At 44.4% G+C, this 22308-nt stretch overlaps 1 protein-coding gene across 1 annotated transcript in view; it reads right to left on the bottom strand.

Annotated features, from left to right (window-relative positions):
* TP53I13 (tumor protein p53 inducible protein 13) overlaps positions 1-22308 on the bottom strand; it is a 141614-nt gene that overhangs the window by 67920 nt on the left and 51386 nt on the right. The window contains exons 2-3 of the mRNA XM_069613937.1: positions 3816-3961; positions 3335-3393 (exon numbers count right to left, since the gene is read on the bottom strand). Coding sequence (XP_069470038.1) covers positions 3335-3375 — 41 coding nt within the window. The 5' untranslated portion in view covers positions 3376-3393; positions 3816-3961. The remainder of the gene's footprint in view (positions 1-3334; positions 3394-3815; positions 3962-22308) is intronic.

Raw genomic sequence — 22308 nt, forward strand, 5'->3', positions numbered from 1 at the left:
GATACTGTCTGCAGAACCCACGCATCGCTGGAGAGCTCGCGCCAAGCCTGCCCAAACTCTGCTGTCCTGCCCCCCATTTTGTGGGGAATTGGCGTAGTACTCACCGATAGGAGCACCTTGCTGCCTGAAAGCTCCTCTCCCCCTTCTGTTCCTAGGGAAACGGCTCCTTGTTGGGAAACAATTGTCCTGCTGCCGAGATTCCCAGTATTGGGACCTTTGATTCTGAGGTCTTCTGTTGGAGTTGGAGCGACCGGACGCTCGACCTCTCTGGCGCCCGGTCCCGGAAAAAACACGGCTGGGGAAGATCCTTCTGATGGAGCTCTGTGCCTTCTCTAGGGCAGAGTAAGTCCCCACAAACTGATTCATTTCTTTCGCGAATGCGTCCCCGAACAACATCCCCTTCGCTCCTTCGCCTGCCTCGTACGAAGCCAGATCACTCAGCTTACTGTCAATTTTCAGTAGTACTCGCGCCTTCACTCTGAAGAGAGTGCGCAGTTTGCATTTCCTAGCAAGCGGACAGCTCGTTAGGCCCAGTTTGCTAGAACCTGGGGGTCAACTAGTGATCCTGTGTCAATGGCTCTCTCGGCCAAGTCCATGATTTTCGCGAGGGTCCAGCGAGATCTAGTACCTTATCCTGGCACCCTCGCCAAGCCCTATCTACTCCTTTCCTAACATCCTTGGCGGTTTTCGTCACAAAGGTGACCATTTTTGGATCTAGGTCAGGAGCGTCTGTGACCTTGCCTGGCAGCTCTGGTCTGGGACATTCTGCTCGCATTTTTGACCTTACTTCTCGGTCGAGAGGCTTCCTCATGTGGAGAGTCATATACTGGGTGAAGGCACCCAGTCTGTTGATCTAGGATGCCTGATCGCCTCAAACATATCTCCCAATGGTTCCTCTTCCGGGAGTTGATCCTGTGCTCCAGGCTGACGAGGGGAGACCTCCTCGTTGCCGCTCTCGTCGTCTGGTGTATAACCGGCATCCTCCTTTTCCCCTAAATTATACACCGCTGGGGCAGGGGGTCGAGAGCCTGGCACCGTTGCCCTTGCCCTTCTGCTCAACCCCAGGATTGGGGTGTCTCCGAGGTCCACTCGCCAGGGCTAAGCGCCCTCCTCTTCCTGGACTGGTCCTGTTCTGCTTTCTGTTTATTAAACATAGCCTCCAAATGATCGAGTCTTTGGGTGAGGGGGGAGGACTCCTTCGGATACTGCCTGGGACAATGAATCCCATTGGACCCTTTTGAAACTCAAGCTGCGGTCCTGGTCCTCCTCGATAGTCTCCTCTACCCACTCATCTGAAGACCACTCAGGAGATGTGGATCTGGATCTGGGTTCTTTGTACTGTGCCATACCGGAATGGGACCTCAGAGTACACTATATTTTCCTGTATAGTGTAAAGGAACACAATCTCCTTTTGAACATTTTTTTTTTTATACTCAGCTGAATGTAGAACACTCCAAATAGCCCAGACGACTCTCCTACAACTTATCGTTCCACCATTAGAACTCTTTTAGCGGAGCTCCGTATTGCATGTCGCTTCGTTTGCTCTCTCCTTCGTACTACGCAGTTTGAGCTGCGCGCGAAGGCTGATGGGCGTGCCCGCTCTCCCGCCGGGTCCTAAAGCCCGCGGGGAAAGGCCGCTCGACACACTCGCAAGAGTCGAGCTGAGGAGGCGGGGCCAGGGGCCTAATGCGAGCACGATCACCCACGGCTCTGGCCCCGGCTCCTCAAAGATGCGGAAACCGAAAACCAAGCGTCGGTGACACGAAAGAGGAACAAAGAAAATGCGGCGTTTAATTTATATCTTTGACACCAATAATGGCTAAACGCTAGCGCTACTAATAATAAAGTAGGTCAGGAAAGCGTGCCGCGCCTTCTAAATAAATCACAGTACGATCACACAATGAAGAGCAACACTCATCAGGTACTTATCTTATGGGAGCAGCAACAAAGAAAGAGGATTGGAGAGTGTTTTGTTGAATTGCTGTTGGAGCAGTAATTAAAGAAGTTAAAGCATAATGCTCACCTCCGTTTTGTTATAGAATTTAAAAGCATTTTTATTAGATAGTACACCTTCATTCAAGAAACGCTATTATGTGCATTCTGGTTGCTTATGACGAAAATCTTCGTCTCTAGAATGGCGAATGGCAGTTTACAGTAATGGCTCCGAATAGAATACGGTCTAAAAAAAGTCTCTCCTTTTTTAAAATCTGGGGGTTGGGCAGCTCTATTAAGACTGGACTAATGTGACTGATATATGTTCGTTGATTAATTTAATTAAGGGTTGAGACTTTATTTCATTAAATGTTGAAGGTTCACTATAAAGTACTGGTGTTTTTATTTAATGCTCAGCCTTTTGTGTTTCTGTAATGGAAATGCGCAACAAAGGTGTTTTTAACAATGTATGATACGATGTTTGATTGCAGACTTTGTACTTTGTTTTTTGTAAAGGTTTGCTTTGCAAAGCATAAACAAATGTTTAAAATATTTAAAAAAAGAATAAAGAAATATTTACCTGGAGTTTTGTCTCATACCTTGCTTGCCACCTGTTTGTGCTACAGTACTCTTATCGTACGCACTGCTTGCTAAAATGTCTTAAAATAACTGTTGCATTTCTTTCACCTCAAGCACCCAGAGGCATTCTACGTTGTAGAAATGCGCTGTACAAATTATCACAGCCATCCTTTCACAAGTATAGTTAACAGGACAGCCTCGTTCTTTCTCAATCAATATTGGAAAACAAAATGTCCACTGGCCTACAACATCCCAGTCAAGCCTAAATTTTATAGCACAAACCATACAGCGGCTCTGTAGACCACCCCAAATAAATTCAGACCAAGCATCTAGTCTCCAGATACTTTGTAAAATACTCGAGAACAACCTTTTTGTGGGTCTTACTGGCTCCCTAACTAACAGATCCTTTTTTCCCACTCAATAGTAATCCCTTTGTCAGCTAAGAGCGACAACAGGGAGAGTCTGCACAGCAACCCACTCTCTGTGGGAACCTCTGAAATCCCTGCAGATCAAACTAAGCTATCTCACCAGAAAATAACGTACAGTCCCAAGTTGTACATAGTGCACTGTTTTCTGGGAAGATTGTAGCAAAGGCTGTGGTGGGTGACTTGGCAAGCTGTGTAAGCATTGCGTGAGAGAGGGCAGCAGAACCACATCACTGTAGAGCAATATTTACATACTAACTCAAGCAGACAGGAGGTAGCAGACACAGTTTGGGGTGAAGTTACAAATTAACTGCCCTTGCACAATACTTGGACAGCAGCCGCAGAAAGCGAGAGGAAGCAGAGATTCCTCCACAGCCTGAGACATTGATAGGCCTTACCTGTTTGGAATGGATATGATGCATGAGATTGGCCGGTGCATACAGTAATGAAGGACCTCCTGCAAAACAAACAGTGTTTAGTGACACAACAGGGCCCACCCCACAATCTCACAACTGGGCGATTCATACACCAGCTGGTGCTCTACTCATTCTACAAAGGGAGAGGTGGCAGGCACGGCATAATTTATATCGGAGTAATGGAAAAATAATTCCTGCCTGGCACTTCACCTGTCCTTCCAGTAGATATTATATACACCAGTTAGCACGTAACAAAAACTGAATAGAGACTTGGCGCTTAAATAATATGCATTACTATTATACTGCGCAATAGTGTTCATGCTATAAACCATGGATGGGTTAAGGGCTGTGTTGGCCCTACCACGATTTCAACTCCCGACAAGAGGAGGAGGCAAATACTTGCAGCAGGCGCTTATCCAACTGAACAAATTTACAGCATAATGCTACCAAAACTAATTGCAACCTGTAGTTGATTATTCCTTCGATCCTGTGCTTTGCTTGCCTGCTGCCAACAGTGTGAAGACGTAGTAAAAACCGACGTTTGTAATGAGGCCTATGAGAAAACACACTTAACTGCTCAGGGTACCATCGGGCCAAGCTTCGAATCACCTGTTAAAAGGGGGGGAAAAGACATATTCAGTTTAGACCCAATTGTATCACGTGACATACAGGAAGGCAGGAGATATGCAGACAACACACTAGTACCAGGTGTAATACAGGCGGCAGAAATTACATGCTTCCCACCAACACATGTACAGTGCAGGAAGCAAACTACACTCAAATGCAGCATGGGCAGTGGTAGTGCAAACCTCAGTAACTCAAGGCCTGGTACAGTATATGCTGCAATAGTGCAAATAACCACCCTCCAGAGAAGGTAGTATATCCCAGCTCCTTTTCACCAACGTGTTTTGCCCATTCCTGGCTCCCATACTTGTGAGCAGAACTCTGCAAACAAGGAGGAAATTAGTTCCCCGGAGGAGGCGGGTGTAAAAGGGAGATGGTAGCTGCAGGTCTCCTCTGCATATGTGTTTGCCAGCAAATTAACATGTTTAAGTAAGGGATGAAGAAACAAGATCCCAGTTAAAGTAACATACATTCCTAAAAGCTCAATTTCAGGACTTCACAATGACATCAAGGACTGGGCTTTCCCTTTGACCCCGAAAGCTGGGACCCTACACCAACACCTTGCTTCTTTCCGCTCCATTCCTGTAGCTGGCAGTATTCGCCAACATCATTCTACCACGTGCTACAACTCTGCACCTTGCACATCACAGCACCAATATGCGTACTATTTCCTGTCAAAGCTGGGGTTCCAATACTTAGAATCTGTGCAGTACCTCCACATATTGAACAAGGGGCTAACTCTAAAGGTTCACCTAAGCAATATAATGCTCTCATTTGCCACCCAATGCCAACCACAATGGGTGTGCATGCTGCATTGATTTCTTTTTACTCGCACCTTCTCCACAGTTTGACAGTTGTAGAAGAATGCCAGCAACTTATTTAAATGGGATGCATCCAGACAATAACAGTGACAAGTTAAAGTGTAGGCACATTACAACGTGAGCCCTTTCACCTTAATTATGGTATCCTTAGTACACAAACTTAATTGACCATTCACATCTTGGATTTGTAATCTTCAGAATTTAGCCCATCCCCAATTATCACTAACCTATCAAGACAGTAGCAGGCTAGGGTGCCGAGGCTTCAAATAATTCATCCTCCCGATAGCTCACCTTTTCATTTACTTTATCAATTTATAATACGCACCAGTGACCCAGAGGCTATGGGGCGCAGAACAGATGACACAAAACCATCACATGATGGACAAACAAATTGGACATTCTAATTCCAATAGGGGATTAAGGGGAAGGATCTACAAAGCAAAGTGAGCCAATAATTATCTAAACAGTAGAGTCTTCAGCTTCTTTCTCAGTTGCTCAGTCGATATCAGGGTTCGAATATCTGGGGGTAAGGCATTCCATGCTTTTGGAGCTGCAAGATAAAAAGCTCCTTTCATGGTCTGTGTCAACGTATGAGCTGGTAATACCAGCTGATTATTATGATTGACCTCAAAGATCTTGCACCTGTTAAGATAACCCAGGTTTCTGTAGCAGTAAAAGTCCTGACAAGCGGGCTACCTGTGTGGCAATCTCGTCCTGGACTTCCTTTGCTCACAGGAATAAATGCCAACCATCACCAGTTGGGGCGAGTAGCTATTCAAAGACCTGAGTCAGTCTTCATATTTGATTTCTGGTGGGCAACACACCTCTCTACGCATCGGGGAACAGGAGTTAAGATAGTTTAGTGGCAGCTTGTCACGGATTCATTGGGCATCCTATCCTTTACCTCACCATAATGCTCAGTCAATGTGGTCTGGGAGGCACTAGAGCTTTCCTGGTTACAGGATTTCGGCGCCTCCCATACAACCTTTCACCACATCCCCATATTTTAGACCTTGATAACAAACACCCCACTAGTCAATCATCAAAACAAGATGTCCAAATCCATTTTCGTTTGCCCCCTCTAGGCCAAAATATATGAACTATGCCATATCCAAGAACTGTTCGGATTATGTCTCGACTCACAAAAGGGCATTTTTCCTGTCGTGTATCTGCTTTGATTATCCTCTCCCTACTTGGGGAGGTGAGAACTTGAGAAAATCCTATATGGAATGCTTCTATGTCAGGGACTCTGTTCTCAACACAACTCCATGAAAAATGATCTGCTCCCATTCTCTTCCTTCGCACACTCTCCTCACAGGTAGCTCCTGCTTTCCCTGCTCGTCTGTCAGTCAACAGGAAACAGCTACACCCTTCCAGTCTCCATGCTGTCATCTGCTGCCAGACACCCATCACTGCAGTACGGAGCCAACCAATTAACAACCAGAATTACATCACACCTGGGACTACTTAATCCCTTATGTCGCAGGCAGTTTTAAACCCATTTGTCATTTCACCTTGACTCTTACCAAAGAGGGAATTTCCAGTGGCAACTATTTTGTTTTAATGCCAAGGTGAACAATGAGGTGGCATCCAAGTGTGCTCCTATACAAACCATTGCAAGGGTCATGGGCTAAAGTGAAGTACAATGACTAATGTTGCATTTAAGCCTGTCTATATAATTAACAATGAAGACTCTTGATTAGGCTGATCTCTAAGCAAAACCTATACTTCAGTCTGACCCACTGCTGACGCTAAGCTTAGCCTATTAAAAATGTTCCATTCAGGCAGGATTTGCGGTAGGTTTTGTATTCTGTCTTCAGCAGGATATGCATGCCATCACCGAAATTCAATTAATTCTTCAAATTGAGCATCCCAACCAAATGAGGAATGTCCCTAAGGAAGTGGTTGACCGGTTTATGCACTTTACATACTATATTGCATTCATCAGCACCTTAAACTTTCTTCTGCCAAATGCCAACCTGTTCATGTGTTTTAAGTTATACATACATAAGAAGGGGTCTTTTTTATTTTTTACATTCAGGGTTGTGAAGAGGGGATGTTACCGGCTTGATCACTGCTGGAGAACAGGGAGATGCAGCAGAGAAAATTTGCCTAAACAGTATCTGGCCATTGGATGTTTACACTTTGCTATTGATGGCCCATCTAGAGCAGACCATTTGTATTTCATTTTGAAAGGACAGTGTGACGAATCGTGGGATCACGTCCCTTCTCCCCATGGGAAAACCCTACCCTGTGATTCTGCTACTTGATATTCCCTCTAGGGGTGGTAAAAAGCAGGAGGACCTCAGAGGGAGAGACTTCTCTCATGGGGATGGTGACTCCCATTCCATGGTGGAACTCCCTAACCTGCTCACCTTCGAGTCCCCGAAATCCCTAAATTCTGTAAGAAAAGCCTCTCAAGTGCCACTGTACATTATTGTGACACTCCCCCTTTTCTTCTTATAAGACTTAATCTATTGTCTTATGGAAATACTGTGAAGATGATGATAATGGTAGTAATACAAACTACTCTTCCATATGATATCCAAAGAACTGAGAAGAGGTGGCCCCAAGGAGGTCTGAAGAGTGCATCATCGATACAGACAAGGGACTATAACATTGTACTGGGGAGGACCCAGCCATCGGCCATAAAAACAGACAAAGGACTGTCTGAAAGGGAACCAGGTAATCCAGAGAGAAGCCAACGTGAAGACGCACCTGCCCAGGAAGTTCAAACCCGGCAACTGAGACACCGAACTGAGAAGCAAGTCCTCGGTCAAGAGGACTTGGCTGGAAGGTCGGAGGAAGCCTCGGGAGCTAGAAGGAGGCCCAACCAATGCAGAAGTGATGATCCGGTTAACAGTGGCGTTTCCTCAGCGAGGTGGACCGGTTGGTCCCTTAACACATACTGCTGAACCAGAGGCTCTGAGGAACCAAAGCAGGGTAGAGAGAAGCGAGGAAAGAGTGGCGACGAACGCAGAAGAGCGGCCCAAACACCCCAGGAAGAACCAGCGATGTGGTCCCAGGAAGAAAATAACGGGAACCACGTTAGACCTCATAGGTGTTTGGGGGAAAATAATGAATGCATCAGGAGTGATCTCCCTCGTCTCAGTATTTCTTGCAGAGCTCTTCAAAACATCCAGAGGGATCTTCCTCGTCTCAGTAACTCTGGCAAAGACTTAGGAGTAAACCCCCTCACCATGATACTTATTGTAACAGTAAGCAAAGTGAAGCAAGAACACTTAAATGAACTCAGAGAAAGCCTAGAGCGAAGTACAAAGGTTAATAAGAACTGTTAAGAAATATTCTCATCAAAAGTCAAGTAAACCAGGAGAAGCGAGTCATTCTTCCGACCTCCCAGTACAGTTTCATTGATTCAGACATTAGGACAATGGTAGCCAAAAATATTGTAAAGACGCTTAGCCATTGGAACAGGAGGAGGGAGTCCTCGTCCTGGTATTCTACATCTTTGTGGAACACAAACTCTTAGTAAAGACTTTTTAAACATAATCACTAAGGTGGATACCACTGAACCAGGAGAAGGGAGTCATCCCCCCAGTGTTCTTTATGTTATTTGTGTATATAGTGATAGGGCTAGAATGAGGTTGTTTTAGCCAGAGGACATGACCTGTCTCATTTGGACAACCACCCTGATGACGAGCACCCAAGTTTTCCTTAGTAGGTAGGGAATACCCTTTAGAATAGGGAAGAGCAAGGCCTTCCTTCCTTATTATTTAATAAAGAAATGTTCATACCATGTCACCCCTTTGTTCCACTCCTTCCTTCAGCACGCAACAGCAGTCACAGACAATTGGAGACATTCCATTGGGTTTTAAGTCAAAAGGAGAGTAACTATATACATTTTGCAAATGTAATGGACACTGATATTGAATTTTAGTAAGGCATTTTGTTATGTTTTATGGCATCTAGCTACAAATGTCTTTTAGATAAGAGAATGCTATTAAAATCCATTGGTGTAGAAGGGGTTCACGCTGTTCTGCTGCTCCATGTCCTGGGGGTGAGGGGGAGGTGGCTTCCATTGATTTTCAGAAAAAAATTATTTCTTTCTAAAGTCATTAACTTCAGAAAGAAATTAGAAATCATTTCTTTCTGGAACAAACTGTTATCTTTGTTAACCAAACGGAAATCATTTCTCTCTGGCTAGAGTGGCATTTAGCTGCGTCTTACTGTGGCATGCCATTTTTTACTGGGAATCATCAAGGGTAACATGATACAGGTTATTGTTAGGGCAATTTTCCTAAAGTTTTCCTACCAAAGATGAAAATGTATAAAACTATACCTTGGCATAAAGGCCCCAACTCTTAGTAGAAGTCTGTACTGCCCAAAAGTATGGTACAATGGCAGAGCAGCCAGGCTTATCTTAGAAGGATGAAGAGAATGTGAGCTGTAGGTAATTACCATTAACTCAGTAACTGCATAGGCCCAAAGAAACGCTACACACTTGCAGTTATAGTCAAATAGAATTTTATTTTTAAATACACAAGGCAAAGTTATATTCAGGTAAGTACTAAATCAACTAATTGACAAAATCGAAAACATAAGCAATACTTCAGGTGAGTAAACTAATAGTAGGGAACTATACAGATCATGAGCACAGATCAATGGTAGGTAAAATCACTTACTATAGCAACTGTTCTGAATAAAAACGGTTATTCAGCACTGGCAATAGCACTTCAATACTTTTCAATGGACTTAAGGCTTAAGTGGTCCATCCACTTCTGTTTAGGAGTTCTTCAAAGTCAGATTGGTGGGAAAACATGTAAAGTACAGCAGCAGAAAAGGAAAGGCTCCAGAGGATTCTTAGATTACAAGTATGATGCCTTTGAGGATCCAATAGGTTTCAGGGATCTTGGGAAAGGCTCCTATAGGTGCACAAGCATTAGGGTTGAGCGAACAGTATGGGTTAACACCCAAACAGTGGAATCTGCAATCTAGCAACAAAATGACTTGAGGTAAGTACTACACAATACCCGAGGAGTGATGAAGGAGTGCAGCTTGATTCTTTAATGGTGCAACAGCAGTGGACCCGGTCTCCTGTTCCTTGGCTGTGGTGACGAAAAGGAGGTACTCTGGAAGGGATGCTGCAGCAGCAGTTGAGAGGAAGGACTCAGCCAAGGATTCCTCATACTCCAATATTGTCTGAAGTTTTGGCACCTTTTCACAGGCTCCAAGGAGGCCCGGTAAATCTGCCTCGATTCTTCGGTCCTGCTCTCTGTTGAGGGAACTTTGAGGATGGGCATATTGTCTCCGGAGGTCCAACTGAAGTCCACCAAAGTTCTGAGAGGATTAGTTCACGGGAAGATGATGCACTGCAACAGGATTGGCATTCCCCTGGTATTGGCGGTTTGCAGCCCAGGATGGTCGCAGCATGTCGAGGGAGTGTCTCGTCTTGCAGTTCGTCCTATGGCTAGTTGGTCCAACCAGCCAAAGGGAAGGAGTCAACCTCTTCAGAGCTCCTCTGTCGATTTGAAAATCGGAGTCAGGACAGCAGTGGTCTCTTCGCGGTTGCTGGAAGGCGCTGTAGGCGTCCATGGTCTTCTTCGGATATTCTGTTCCAGTGGTCGACCTGCCTTCTGCCTCAGGAACCTCACCTTTTATCACGATTTCACACTTATCCTCTGCAAACTCTCCCTACAGTTTACAGAAAGGGGTGGGTGGCTGTCCAATCAGGACCACCAGCCTCCCAGTGGGAACTGATTGCTTTCAGGTACACCAGAACACAAAGGAAAGCACCATTTTCGTGATCCTCCCATGATTCCTCTTCTCGCAGACACACTGGAGCCTCGGCGGGACAAAGGGCTCCCGCCGACGACAAAACTTAAACCACGACCCCCCCCCCCCCTCATCCCCCAGACTCTCCCTCCCCCGGAATGGTAGAAGGACCAAGAAAGAACAACCCCACAAGAAATGGTGAAACAAGAAATAAGCCCCCCCCCTCCCATGTTGGAACAAAGGTGTGACCCTTCTGTGCATAGCTTCAGCTGCGAATACAGCCTGCGAGCAGAAATAGCACACAGGTCTGTAGAAAACGTCCGCTGCCACCACCAGCCATACTTGTATTCTCGTTACTGTAACAAATTGTTAGAGGGGCAGAGAGAAAGGGGATACTAAGTAAACCCTCAGCACTCCACATAGGATGGTGTGTGCTGATCTCTCAAAAGGAAAAGCTAAGAAGGATAAACAGTATTCCTCTAACCTTGAGAACAGCAGTGCTTAAGAAAAATAAAAATATAATAAGGAGAGCCCAAAAGGGCTCCCAGGAACACTGCACATAGGGTGCTGTGTGCTGCAAAAGTGAAACACAGATGCCTTTAAAAAGTATGGAGGAAAGCAGGACTCCATAAAATAAACTAAAACACAATGAACAGGATTTCTCATGGTCAGAGCAAAAATAATGAATGTGGGGGAAAACAAGACTCCCCTCATTCAGAAGAACAAGAAAAACGTCCAGCAGTACAGCAAAAGGTGCAGGGGGTCTCACAAGGAAAGGAGATTTGGCATAAAACAGATACATCTCCCTAACATTACGAATATGACTGGTCTACAGTGTGCAGCCAGTTTGGACAGGTTTTCTTATTGTGGCATTGCATTTTGAACGGCAAATAATGAATGTGGGGGAAAACAAGACTCCCCTCATTCAGAAGAACAAGAAAAACGTCCAGCAGTACAGCAAAAGGTGCAGGGGGTCTCACAAGGAAAGGAGATTTGGCATAAAACAGATACATCTCCCTAACATTACGAATATGACTGGTCTACAGTGTGCAGCCAGTTTGGACAGGTTTTCTTATTGTGGCATTGCATTTTGAACGGCAAACCATTACATTAATTTAATCATTAATGCTCCTGTGCACAGTTGGTGACCTGTATCTTTTTTTTTTTTTAAACAATTGGAGCTACCCTACATAACCACTTGAAAACGGGGGCCTCAGTGGGAATATGATAGTTATGAGAAATTATAGTAAATAAGTACCTGCCAAAATATGATGGCGGTCGACCAAGAAATATTTGTTCTATTTTTATTGGAATGCCATGGTCTGACAAAAATAAAGATAATTGATTAAGCAGTACTCAGTAATTTCCTGGTATCATGTTTCAATTATCGTAGCTTGCCTTCTGTTTTTCACATGAAGGTATTCCTGTGGATCTGGTATGCTTTTAGGATAGCCTTCTGCAAGTGTAAACGGCTAATAAGCACAAAGATCTTAGGAGTGGTTCAATTTAATTTCATATGGAATCAAGTCGCTTACCTTTAATTTCAGTCCTAGTGAAATAGTTCTGGGAACCAATCGAGAATTTAAATCAGAAACCAACAAAGCATGGCAATAACATGGCTGCTTAATGAATCAAACGTCATACCACACATAGCGTGATGACATCACATGGATTGATCACGTCTTGACGGGATTACGTCAGACATCGTAATGTGTTGAGAAAAAATGTCCAGGCAATACCTAAATGGAATTGAGCAATCTAAAGTAGATATGTAAGTCATTTTTAGTTGAACGCACTAACAGAATGAACACAAAAGGAGATATTCTATGACTGTGTGCAAGGAAGGTTGGGGCATTGGACCATGGACCGTTGTTTCTTAAATGATTTACTGGCATTTTTGGGCAAAGCGAACATGATGAATGTTATTGCATTGAGGAGGGTTTGGGGTGAGGGATTTATAGAGCAAGCGAGCCATTTCTATTTAGACATTTTCTGTGGCATGGCATTTTTTACTCACTTAATGGGTAAGGCCACTATGATGTGCGTTCTTACATTGTAAGTGGAAACATTTGTGCAGCCAAACAAGGAAATGTTTTCTTACTGTAGCATTGCACGTTTTACTGGCATTGAGGGAAAGTCAACATGAATAGTATTCTTACATGGTGGTGTGAGAGTTGGGCAAGCATTTGTGCAGCCATCAAGAATAGGTTTTCTTTCTGTGGCAGGAGATTTTTTACTAGCAATTGGGTCTGGGAGGATAGCACAGGGGCCACATGTTTGGAAGCCAGACAACTCTGCGAAACACAGGTTCGAATCCTGGTCCCGTGCTTAGAGACTGGTCTCCGGTGTTATGCGAGTATAAAAGATTGATCAATTAGGGGCAACAAGAGAATGCTCATATACGGAGGTGCTGGCATATACTGGCAGGGCGAGCATGAACATGGTTTAATTACAGTGCATTATATTACTGGCCAAGCACACAGTTGGCTGGTACATTTGTGTGCCTGGAGCCAGGCACAGCCCCCGATTTCTACATTAGGTGAACGAATTAAAGGTTTGAATAAAATGCATATTTCTATCTTTCACCTAGTGCAGGAGATGGCTGCCCCTGCAGTAGCATCATCTTCATGCGTAATGTGCATGCATGCTGGTTCAGGCCAGCCCGGAGTGTGGCGCAAATTGTGCTTTGTTGCCAGGCTTGGAGTTGGGAGTGTGGGGGCATATCGTGTTAAACTACTGTTGAAATCAAATCAGATTAACTAACAGAGGATCATGTGAATAAGTGTAACCATTTTAGCAAGAGATGAAAGATTAGAGGACATCATATGTTAAACGTTTGTTTAAAGCAATAAGAATTCAGACCTAAGCCGCTGGAATTGGTATCGTTGTTACAAAGATATATGGAGACTCCCTGGCGCAGTGTTGATTATTGCACAGTAAAATGGGTTTAAACGGGAGAAATTAGGATTGTAGATTAGAAAGTAATATGCCAGACAAATATAATACTTTGGAACCTTTTTCTGAGAGATGATCAAGATCCTCCATGTATAAAAGATGCATGCCTAGATGTTGCAAAAAAAGTTGACTCACCATCTCGTATATCAGGGAACTATAGTTTACTATTTTAAAATGAGTTGACTGTCCTATTTTTAAAAGAGCTATTCTAGAAGTTGACCAATTCGTCCTCTAAAGTTTGCGTCAGCTATAAGGGTTTACCCATCTCTCCAGTTCTCATCCCACACAGAGCGTAGGGGTATTGCGCTTGTAACGCCATGTGGGTTGAACTAGTTGTCTACGTCTGATTGCAAAGAAATCATATCAACATGTTGGTTTAATAGGGAGTGAAGAGCAAGCAGATCTTGCTGAAAGTACAGAGCAAACTCGTCGTTCAGCTCGCCAGTGGTGCTGGCCGCAAAGGACAGAAGAAGAGTACTGAAAGGAACTACACTGTGCGCTTCCAGTGCATCTCATAGCAGACTCATTTGATGGCCCAATAATATTGACCTTCACACATAGGAAACAAGGCAGGTTTCCACAAACACTTCATACAATCCGCCTAAGGCTAGGTAAATATGAAAAAGTTTCAAGACAGACCTGCTGGGGAACAAGGTATGAAAGGTTACTTTCAAAAGCAAGTAATGCGAAGGTAAAACACTAGACAGTATGACAGGAATTAAATAGGACGGGGAGAAAACAAGGCTCTTAAAATAAAACTGGATCCTGGTGCCAATGATACTACCACGTATTCCATGTTTTGGAAGGCCTTCTCAGTCTAACATGTAGAGCTTCAAACACTATGGGTCGATTAAAGGTGTATTTTCAAAATAAAACTCTGAAAAGTGCCATTCCTCTGCAATTTAAGGACCACCCAGCATGCGCCAACGCTCAACAGGAACTCAGAAACCTGCTTGAACACCCACTTGAAACATGGGCATTATTTTACTGTTATCCTATGAACTGCACTGCCCCCTCCCCTCCTTGCACGATCTCAATGTCATCTGGCCTAGTAGGATCGTTGTCTCTGTCTTCCCTCTGTTTCCCCTCCCTTGCCTCATTGCGCCTTGAAACACTTGTGTATAGGCACGTTATAAAGGCCATATCATATCAAACAACGTGGAGGCTTCTGAATGGCTTAGCCCGACCAGGCTTACTAAAAAGAAATACAGTAAAAAAGGTGTACGCCTGCATGGACCTTCGCAGCTGGAATCTGAACATGCTGGAGACCATTTCCCACTCCCCAGCTCTACGAATTTGATTCTACAACAGGGTGAATCCTCTTGCAGTGCATACCACCAGGTACAAGTAACTCTCTCAATACCTCACATGGTGCGTTATCCAAGAAATGACATTTTAGTTTATCAGCATGCCATGCAGTCTCTCATTGGCAGCATTTGTATTTCAGCAATTAAAGACCCATCCCCACAGAAACGTCCCACACATATGTTCCTTTACAGCAGGCACCCTAATTTATGTGCCACTGCAAGATACCGTTACCTGACACTGCAAACGGCCTCCTCATTCAACACATGTGGACTCACAAATCAACGCAGATGAAGACAATTCTAGCAGCATATATCTGAGGGCACCATCCTGAGCAAAGGAATTAACAAACCACCTAGCTGTATCTATGAAAAAGCCTGTGCCACACCAACAAAGACCAATTACGGCCCTATGGGGTTATCAGAATATTTTGAGAAATTCCTTCCTAGCTTCTCAAAAACTGAACACATGCAGTGGCTTCTGACAAAGGGCTTCACTTTCCATTGGGGCGAGCATGCTGAACTGGCTATTGACGCCACCAAGAATGACACTATGTTTACAACTGAACGTTACCAGTGGGAAAGCAGCAGTGGACGCCAGCACGTACCGACTGGGAGACACTCTACTACAGAGATGCAAGTAGTGAGGGAGCAAGTGATGGCTTTCGCAACAAGGGGTTGGTATTTCCAAAAAAAACGCTGCAAATGGATGCAGGGTTAAAACGGTAGCATGTGCCTGGGCAGTGAAACATTTCCACCCATTTGTGGGGCACAGCATTTCACTTACGTATTGCTCACAAACCCATACTAAACGTTTTAACACCAAGGGGCCCAAACAAAATAACATCTCGCCTCGCTTGCAATATTGCTAAACTACAGGTGTTCACCTTTATGGTTGAGCACGTCAGGATAGAAGAACGAGCAAGCCGACTGTTTTTCAGAGCTGCCCTGGCATTCTGCGGACACAACGGATTGGGAAAATAATCAATGTGTGGTGGCCTGTCCTCGAGATGCCAATGTGAGATCCTCAGCGAAGATCCATATTGCTATTGCACTATGGGTTATCTGATCCTTTAAGTGGTGAAGAGTTCAGGGCAGGACGGCCCACTGAAAAGAACCTACAGCATACCCTGTAACCATACAGGAGGTTTACAGAAAAGAAAATGGAGTCCAAGTTGGTCATAATTAACAAGATCTTTGTACCTCCTAGACCCTTGCGCGAAATACTGCTTGAGAGGGCAAATAGAGGTCACTTGGGCATGACACCCAAAGAATTGCATCAACAAAAACATTCATGAATGCAAGCCGGGGTCAGGTATGTAGAGCGAAACACTGAGCAAGTGACAAAGACCCCACCATGGCCACCGCGCGCCCAGACAAATGTGCCCTTGCCAACTAAGATGTGAGACTTGGTCAGGAGTGGACTTCATTGGCTCAATGGAATGCATAGATTCGAAACAGAAGTATGGGTTGGTCATAAAGGAATGTTACTCCAAATGGCTACAGCTCATATTGCTACACTAAATCTCCTCAGACCCCACCACCAATTCTTTAATTGAGTGCTTGAATAATTTAAGGGGAAAGCGTCAGGAATGCAGGTCTATTCAGTTATAGTTTAGAAGAGCCTAGTTACTTTGAGACCTAGAGCTACCACGAGATACCTTTGGTTCCCCAAACCAACTGGTGCCAGACTAATATCTACGTGACAACACTGCGTCTTGGAATTTGTACAAATGTGCTCTAGGAAGCTTCCAAAAGATGTTATAGCATAATGGGTCATATGTGATGGTCATATGCATTGGCTCCTTTGCCAGAGTTAGCTCCTGCTCACTGTTTGAAGTCTGAAACCCATGAGCTATTTGTAGCTCCTGCTCAACTCTTTATTTCTGTCCCTGGGAATGCAGCAACCAATATCCTAAAAAACTTCAGTTGGCCCACAATGCCTAGGGAGATTTATGCTGCGGTTCACAAAGCAAAAACAGCCCATAGATTCATGAACAACACTTGTGCCCCAGTTATTATTATGAGGTCATATAGCTATAAACAGATGGAGCACAAGGTGGGTGTAAAGGAAAACTATCCACCACATCATCTCCAATACTAACATCACAGGCAGAGTATGTAAGCCCCAAAAATAAGTAAACTGACCAGAACTGCAGATTGCCCGCTCATCAACATAACAATCAGTTACATTGGGGAACATATCAAGTTGGTAAGGAAAACTAGGGAAAATACATGCACATTCAATGCACTGCGACGAATCACAGTATTCAGTCACTTCTTCCCAGGGGGAGCATTTCCCCATGAGGCTAGGAAGGTGAGCCTGCAATACCCTCCCTAGGAGTAGAAGCAAGCAGGACCGCACTTGGAGAGACTCCCTCCCCCCCCTTGAGGACAGGGACCCCCCTTGCCGACGAGGAACTCCCTACTCAGTTCACCCAACAACCAAACTTAGTGAAACCTAAAAGAAAACAAGAAGAATCAGTATACATTTGCTACTGTGATATCAAGCCTGAAAGAAAATACCTACCTGGTACTTTGATGAAGAAAACCAATGGAACAATAATGAATAGCAAACCAACACAAAGAAAGGACTGTAACATTACACATGGGAGGTCCTAACGCTTCGTCATAATTATTGGAGGAGGAGGCACCAGAAAGAGAGAAGCCTGGGAGATCCAGATCTGCTATTGCAACGAAGCTGAACGAGAGCTTGCCACGTTGGGAGGAAGCTCGTCTATACAGGTGCCTGAGTCGCACCTACAGAGCTGCGAGAACGAATCCAGGTCTCTAGAGAGACCAAGTGAGATTTGGCGACTTAGTCAAGGAGAAGGATAACCAATTTCTAGATGCCAAAGCCATGTATGTAACGGCACCTCTGAGCGTGCCGGAAAGAAGAGACAAGAGTTGCTGTCCTGATGAACGGAGAAGGAAGCTAGAGCTGAGTCACAAACCCGGTGACACAATCCCAACATCAAGAAGGTAAAGGTGAGAGAGCGGGAGACGCAGGGAGTACAGCGAGTATAATGAATGGTGTATTCATACTAGTTCCAGTGAAAAGTAAAGTGAAAAGAAGAGTGGGAATCATCACTGGGTTACTGTAGATAAGCCCCTCAATGCTCACACTAGAAAAAAATACAACCAACTAGGAAAGCAGGCCCAGTACACCTCTTGCAAGGAAACCAAGGTTCAAGCTCACAAAATACATAGTACGCGCCAGCAAAGAACTCTGCTGCCACAAAACGCTCTGCCAAAAATCAGCACGAGCAAAGGTTTTCAAAAGTAAAAAAGAATCTTAACTGACGTACATCACATAGGTTAGAAATCCAAGTAGCCGGTTGGCGAGACCCTATACATAGGCAGCCTGTTACATATGGGATGCCAGGTCATTGGTCCCAGCTTTAACTTCTCGTCTTCTTCCACATGGGTTTCTTCTTTCTATGTCATCAAGCGTAGAGCTCCTAATTGGTCATTAACAACACAATTAAGCACATCCCATATCTAATACCTAATGTGCACCTTGTATTGCACACATGGGCGCAGAGGCTACTCTCGAGGTCACAATGACTATAAACCCCTGCTTGATCTCAGACAAATCGGCTCTGTTCGAGTTCTCTCCCCCCCCCACCCCCCGGGCTTACATTTGTTACTTCCCCTCCCTGGCACCTCGCAGCAGAAATCACCGGTGGCCCAGGTGGGTGTTAGGGGGAAGATTTGTGGGGGAACTCTCCTTTCTTCTGTGATCCTCTGGCATGTTGGGGTCTTGGGACGGGGCATTTGGGCACTATAACTTATTTTGGATTGGTGATGGTCGGAGGCTCGTGCCCTCCTTCTCATGGGCTAACTTTTCACAGGAAGCTCTTGGCCCCCTCATGGCCTTGCAGGGCGAATTCTTTCGGAGATGCAAGTGCAAACAGTATGAGACAATGAGAGGTTAAATCTCAGCGGCTTTGGTCTTTCTCACTGCTGCATAGGCTGCAACCCGACCCTGCATGCACACACTTCTCTCGATGCTCTCTGCCTGGGCCTACTGTCCTGGCTGCGGTACGGCACTAGGCCTCGATTTCAAAATGGCTGCCTTTTCCCAAGATGGCGTTTGACTCCAAGCACAATCTACACCCCAACATATAATAATTTGCCTGTTGCCTTAATTGACATTCTCCCCCCTATAACCTCCCCAAACACTTACGACACACTTTTATGCCTCTGCCTCATCCGGAAGGTCTTGGGGGCCTGGGACGATCATCCCCACTCCTCAACATTACTCATACTCATTCCAGAGAAATACCAAGTGCTAAGAAGAGCGAGAACCCTCATGTGGTTGCTCATACACATCCCAATCAGAACTCTTTATCACGCTTATCATCACTTAGCTTTTCACTGGGATAAGACTATTTATCTGACTCAAATTGGATGTCAGATAAAGAGAGACTTTCAAGATATTATAATAAACCCAGAGTGAAAGAAAGAACCTGATGTGGAAAAGGAAGCACCCTATGAAGATGATCCCAAAGACCAAAGGGGAGTGGAAAAGTCCACTAATTCAATTGGTTGAACTGATACAAGTGATAACCAAGAACTACATAAAGATTATATATTGACAGAAACTTGCTGAAAAAGCAGCCTTAGGCGAAGGGAGTCATTCTCCCGGACTTAGATTTGTATTAGTGGTAGGGTCAGAGTAGATTAGTTTTGATGGCACAGACTTTTCAACTGACTGACAAGCACTGTAGCTCGTTTTGTTAGGTAGGGGAACCTATAACTTAGGGAAAGCTAGGCATTATTCATATTATTTAAATGAAGACAAGTTAAGAATGAAAAACCATAGTGTCTCTCCTTCTGACCCACCACAGTACCCATGGCTGTGAATACCTTTCTTGTTGTTGATGGGAAATAGTGGACCACGTGCAGCCTATTTATATAAAAAGAAGGGCACGTCAATAGATGATTGATCCAAAAACCACTGTGAAAGTCACACTCGTGGATGCTGCTCTATAAAAGGATATCACACACACACACACACACACACACACACACACACACACACACACACACACGATGACTAGCATGTGACATTTTGATATGAGAAAGAAGAGGGTGAATCAAATCTGTCCACCCACAAATACTGGCAGCATAATGCTTGAACAGATTTTCCAGGGCGGACACCACAAGAGAAGTGAAGTGCTCACCCTCAAAAGCATCAAGAAGCAAGTTGAAGGAACTGTTGGAAAATCAGCGCGAGACCCCTTGCAAGAAAGAAAGTTTTAGTTATACCAACTACGGCCTCCTTTACAATCCCGAAAAAGGGGTGGGTGGGTGTAGCGTCCCAGGCCCTTTATCCCCTGCAGTCCACCCAGTTTCATGTCCTGTCCTTGTGAGAAGCCTCCCACGAACATGCTAACAAGGAGAGGATGCAGTGGTGATTAGTTGATGTGCAAAGAAGGCCAATGGAAGGCAGAATGTGGTTCTCTTCTGCAGGCCCTTGAGGTACATTGCTACTAAATTAATATGCAAAAACACATCAAATGGTGCAGTTTGCGCAACACAGTTGCACATGAATTGAAGTGCAGTTTGAATATTGCGAAATCTGGAAAAAGGGTCGCAAACACCTTTTCATGTTTCTGGCTGGTATTCTTCATTTGTCTCAAGGCAGCACAAACGGACATCGTCCTTTTCATCCATTCAGTAACAATAAGCACGTGGTTGGCTAAAACGATGATTACAATGCCAAGTAGTAGTACATGAATTTAAATGGGAAATAGTAGTCAAGACAACCTGAAAAATGTTTGTCATTCCAAATAAACCCCATCCTGTGCCTTTATCGCGAATGCTAATGGACAATTAAAGGAATGGATAGCTAAGGATTTCAGAGGCTGTGGGTTGCGAATACACGACAACTCTGGGACAGCACTTGAGAAAGACAAACATCACAAATCACCTTGCCTTGCATACCCTTGCAAGCCATCACTCCGGAAAGTGTGACTGAATAAACCCCCAGGACACTCTATCCCACTCAAGAAAGCAGAGCAAGGGCACCCGGTTCCTGCGTTCCAGGTATAGGACTACAATTATGTTATCCATCCCAGGGAAAGAAAAGGAATACAAATATATATATTTTTTTTTAACATGGTTTGAATTCTTTGTTGACCTGCCCCTGGGTATCAAGCCATAATTACCTGTTGTGTTTTTTATAGTGCTTCATGACAGATAGCTTTGTAATAACGTGTGTTAATATTACCCCATTTTATTGGCGATGCTATATTTATCATCTCAGAAGGAAGCGCGTCCTGCAGCGCAGTTGAACTTGCATGGTGTAGGCAGCAAGTCCGAGACCAGCACTTTACTAATGAGCCATCACCCACATGTCAGAACGTTTTTATTTATCACTTTCAGAATCTGCCAAGTTGGGCACAGATCGACACTGGTTTGGCCCAAATATTTCTTTGATACTGGTCATGCATGTCGAGATGCTGCCCATTTCACCACTAAGTGGCTCCTTGCAATTCAACAAGAGGGGGCCGGGGGCAGCACCCACACCCTTGGCCACAGGTGTGCTGTGCTGCAAGGTTAATTTACACCTTTTGCATTAATATTCTTTCAATGTTTTTCAGCTTAAGCACCAAAAGCAGAGCTGTTGAGACTTATGTTGTGATCCTGCATGTGTTCCCATGGATGTGGAAAGCCTCCCAGCCACACAGTAACCTAGGCTCAACAATCCCACGGTTTCTACATATAAATGTTCCCAAGATAAAAACATATTGCACTGTATTTTCTTGTATTTTAGTTGAGTTTAATCAAGTAAAATTGATTTTATTACAACCTGTGCATTTTCGTTGTTGCTACGTTGTAGTATGTTAACTGCACAGTAAAGAAGAAGCTCTAACTCGTGTAGCTCGTATGGCTGAGACCAGAGTTCTCGAGTCCAACTGCCTTACACCGCAGAATTTGAGTAAGTTGAAAACATTGCTGTGATATTTTTGTAGAATTTTAAAAGTGGCTATTTGCCAGGTAGCTTTGCCTCCACTAATCATCCTTGCCCAGCAGGTATCTTCTTCCGCCGATATATGGTTTGTGGAAAAGTGTTTAGTGTATTGTGAACTGATCCCAGCAGTGCCCGGACAAGACAAGAGAAGGTGCCGGATTGACTCTCTCTCGTTGGGAATTTTGCATATTCTGCACGCGTCGGTAGGCCTCTTATTGTTCTGATTTTGTTTGTATCAAGTAGATTAAGACGGGTTCTTAAGATGGCATTCCGAGCCGTCCTACTTGGGAACTTCTTGATGTATCCTTGGAGATCGTTAAATTTTTTGAAGTTAGAGGCAAGTGGGCCGTTAGTTTGTTTTTTGCGGCCTGTGTTAGAGTTTCAATCCAATCAAGTTCCTTTAATATGGCTCTTATTTTTCCCGGGTTGTTGATCAGTTCCTCCTCGTTAAATGCTGTTGTGTCCAGAAGTGCAACATTTTCTTCTCTCTAAGTTTTTAACATTGCGCATTTTGAGTTGTTCATTTCTTTGTTGATC

Source organism: Ambystoma mexicanum, chromosome 9 (genome assembly GCF_040938575.1).
Source record: "Ambystoma mexicanum isolate Mex_15411 chromosome 9, UKY_AmexF1_1, whole genome shotgun sequence".
NCBI classification, from domain to species: domain Eukaryota; kingdom Metazoa; phylum Chordata; class Amphibia; order Caudata; family Ambystomatidae; genus Ambystoma; species Ambystoma mexicanum.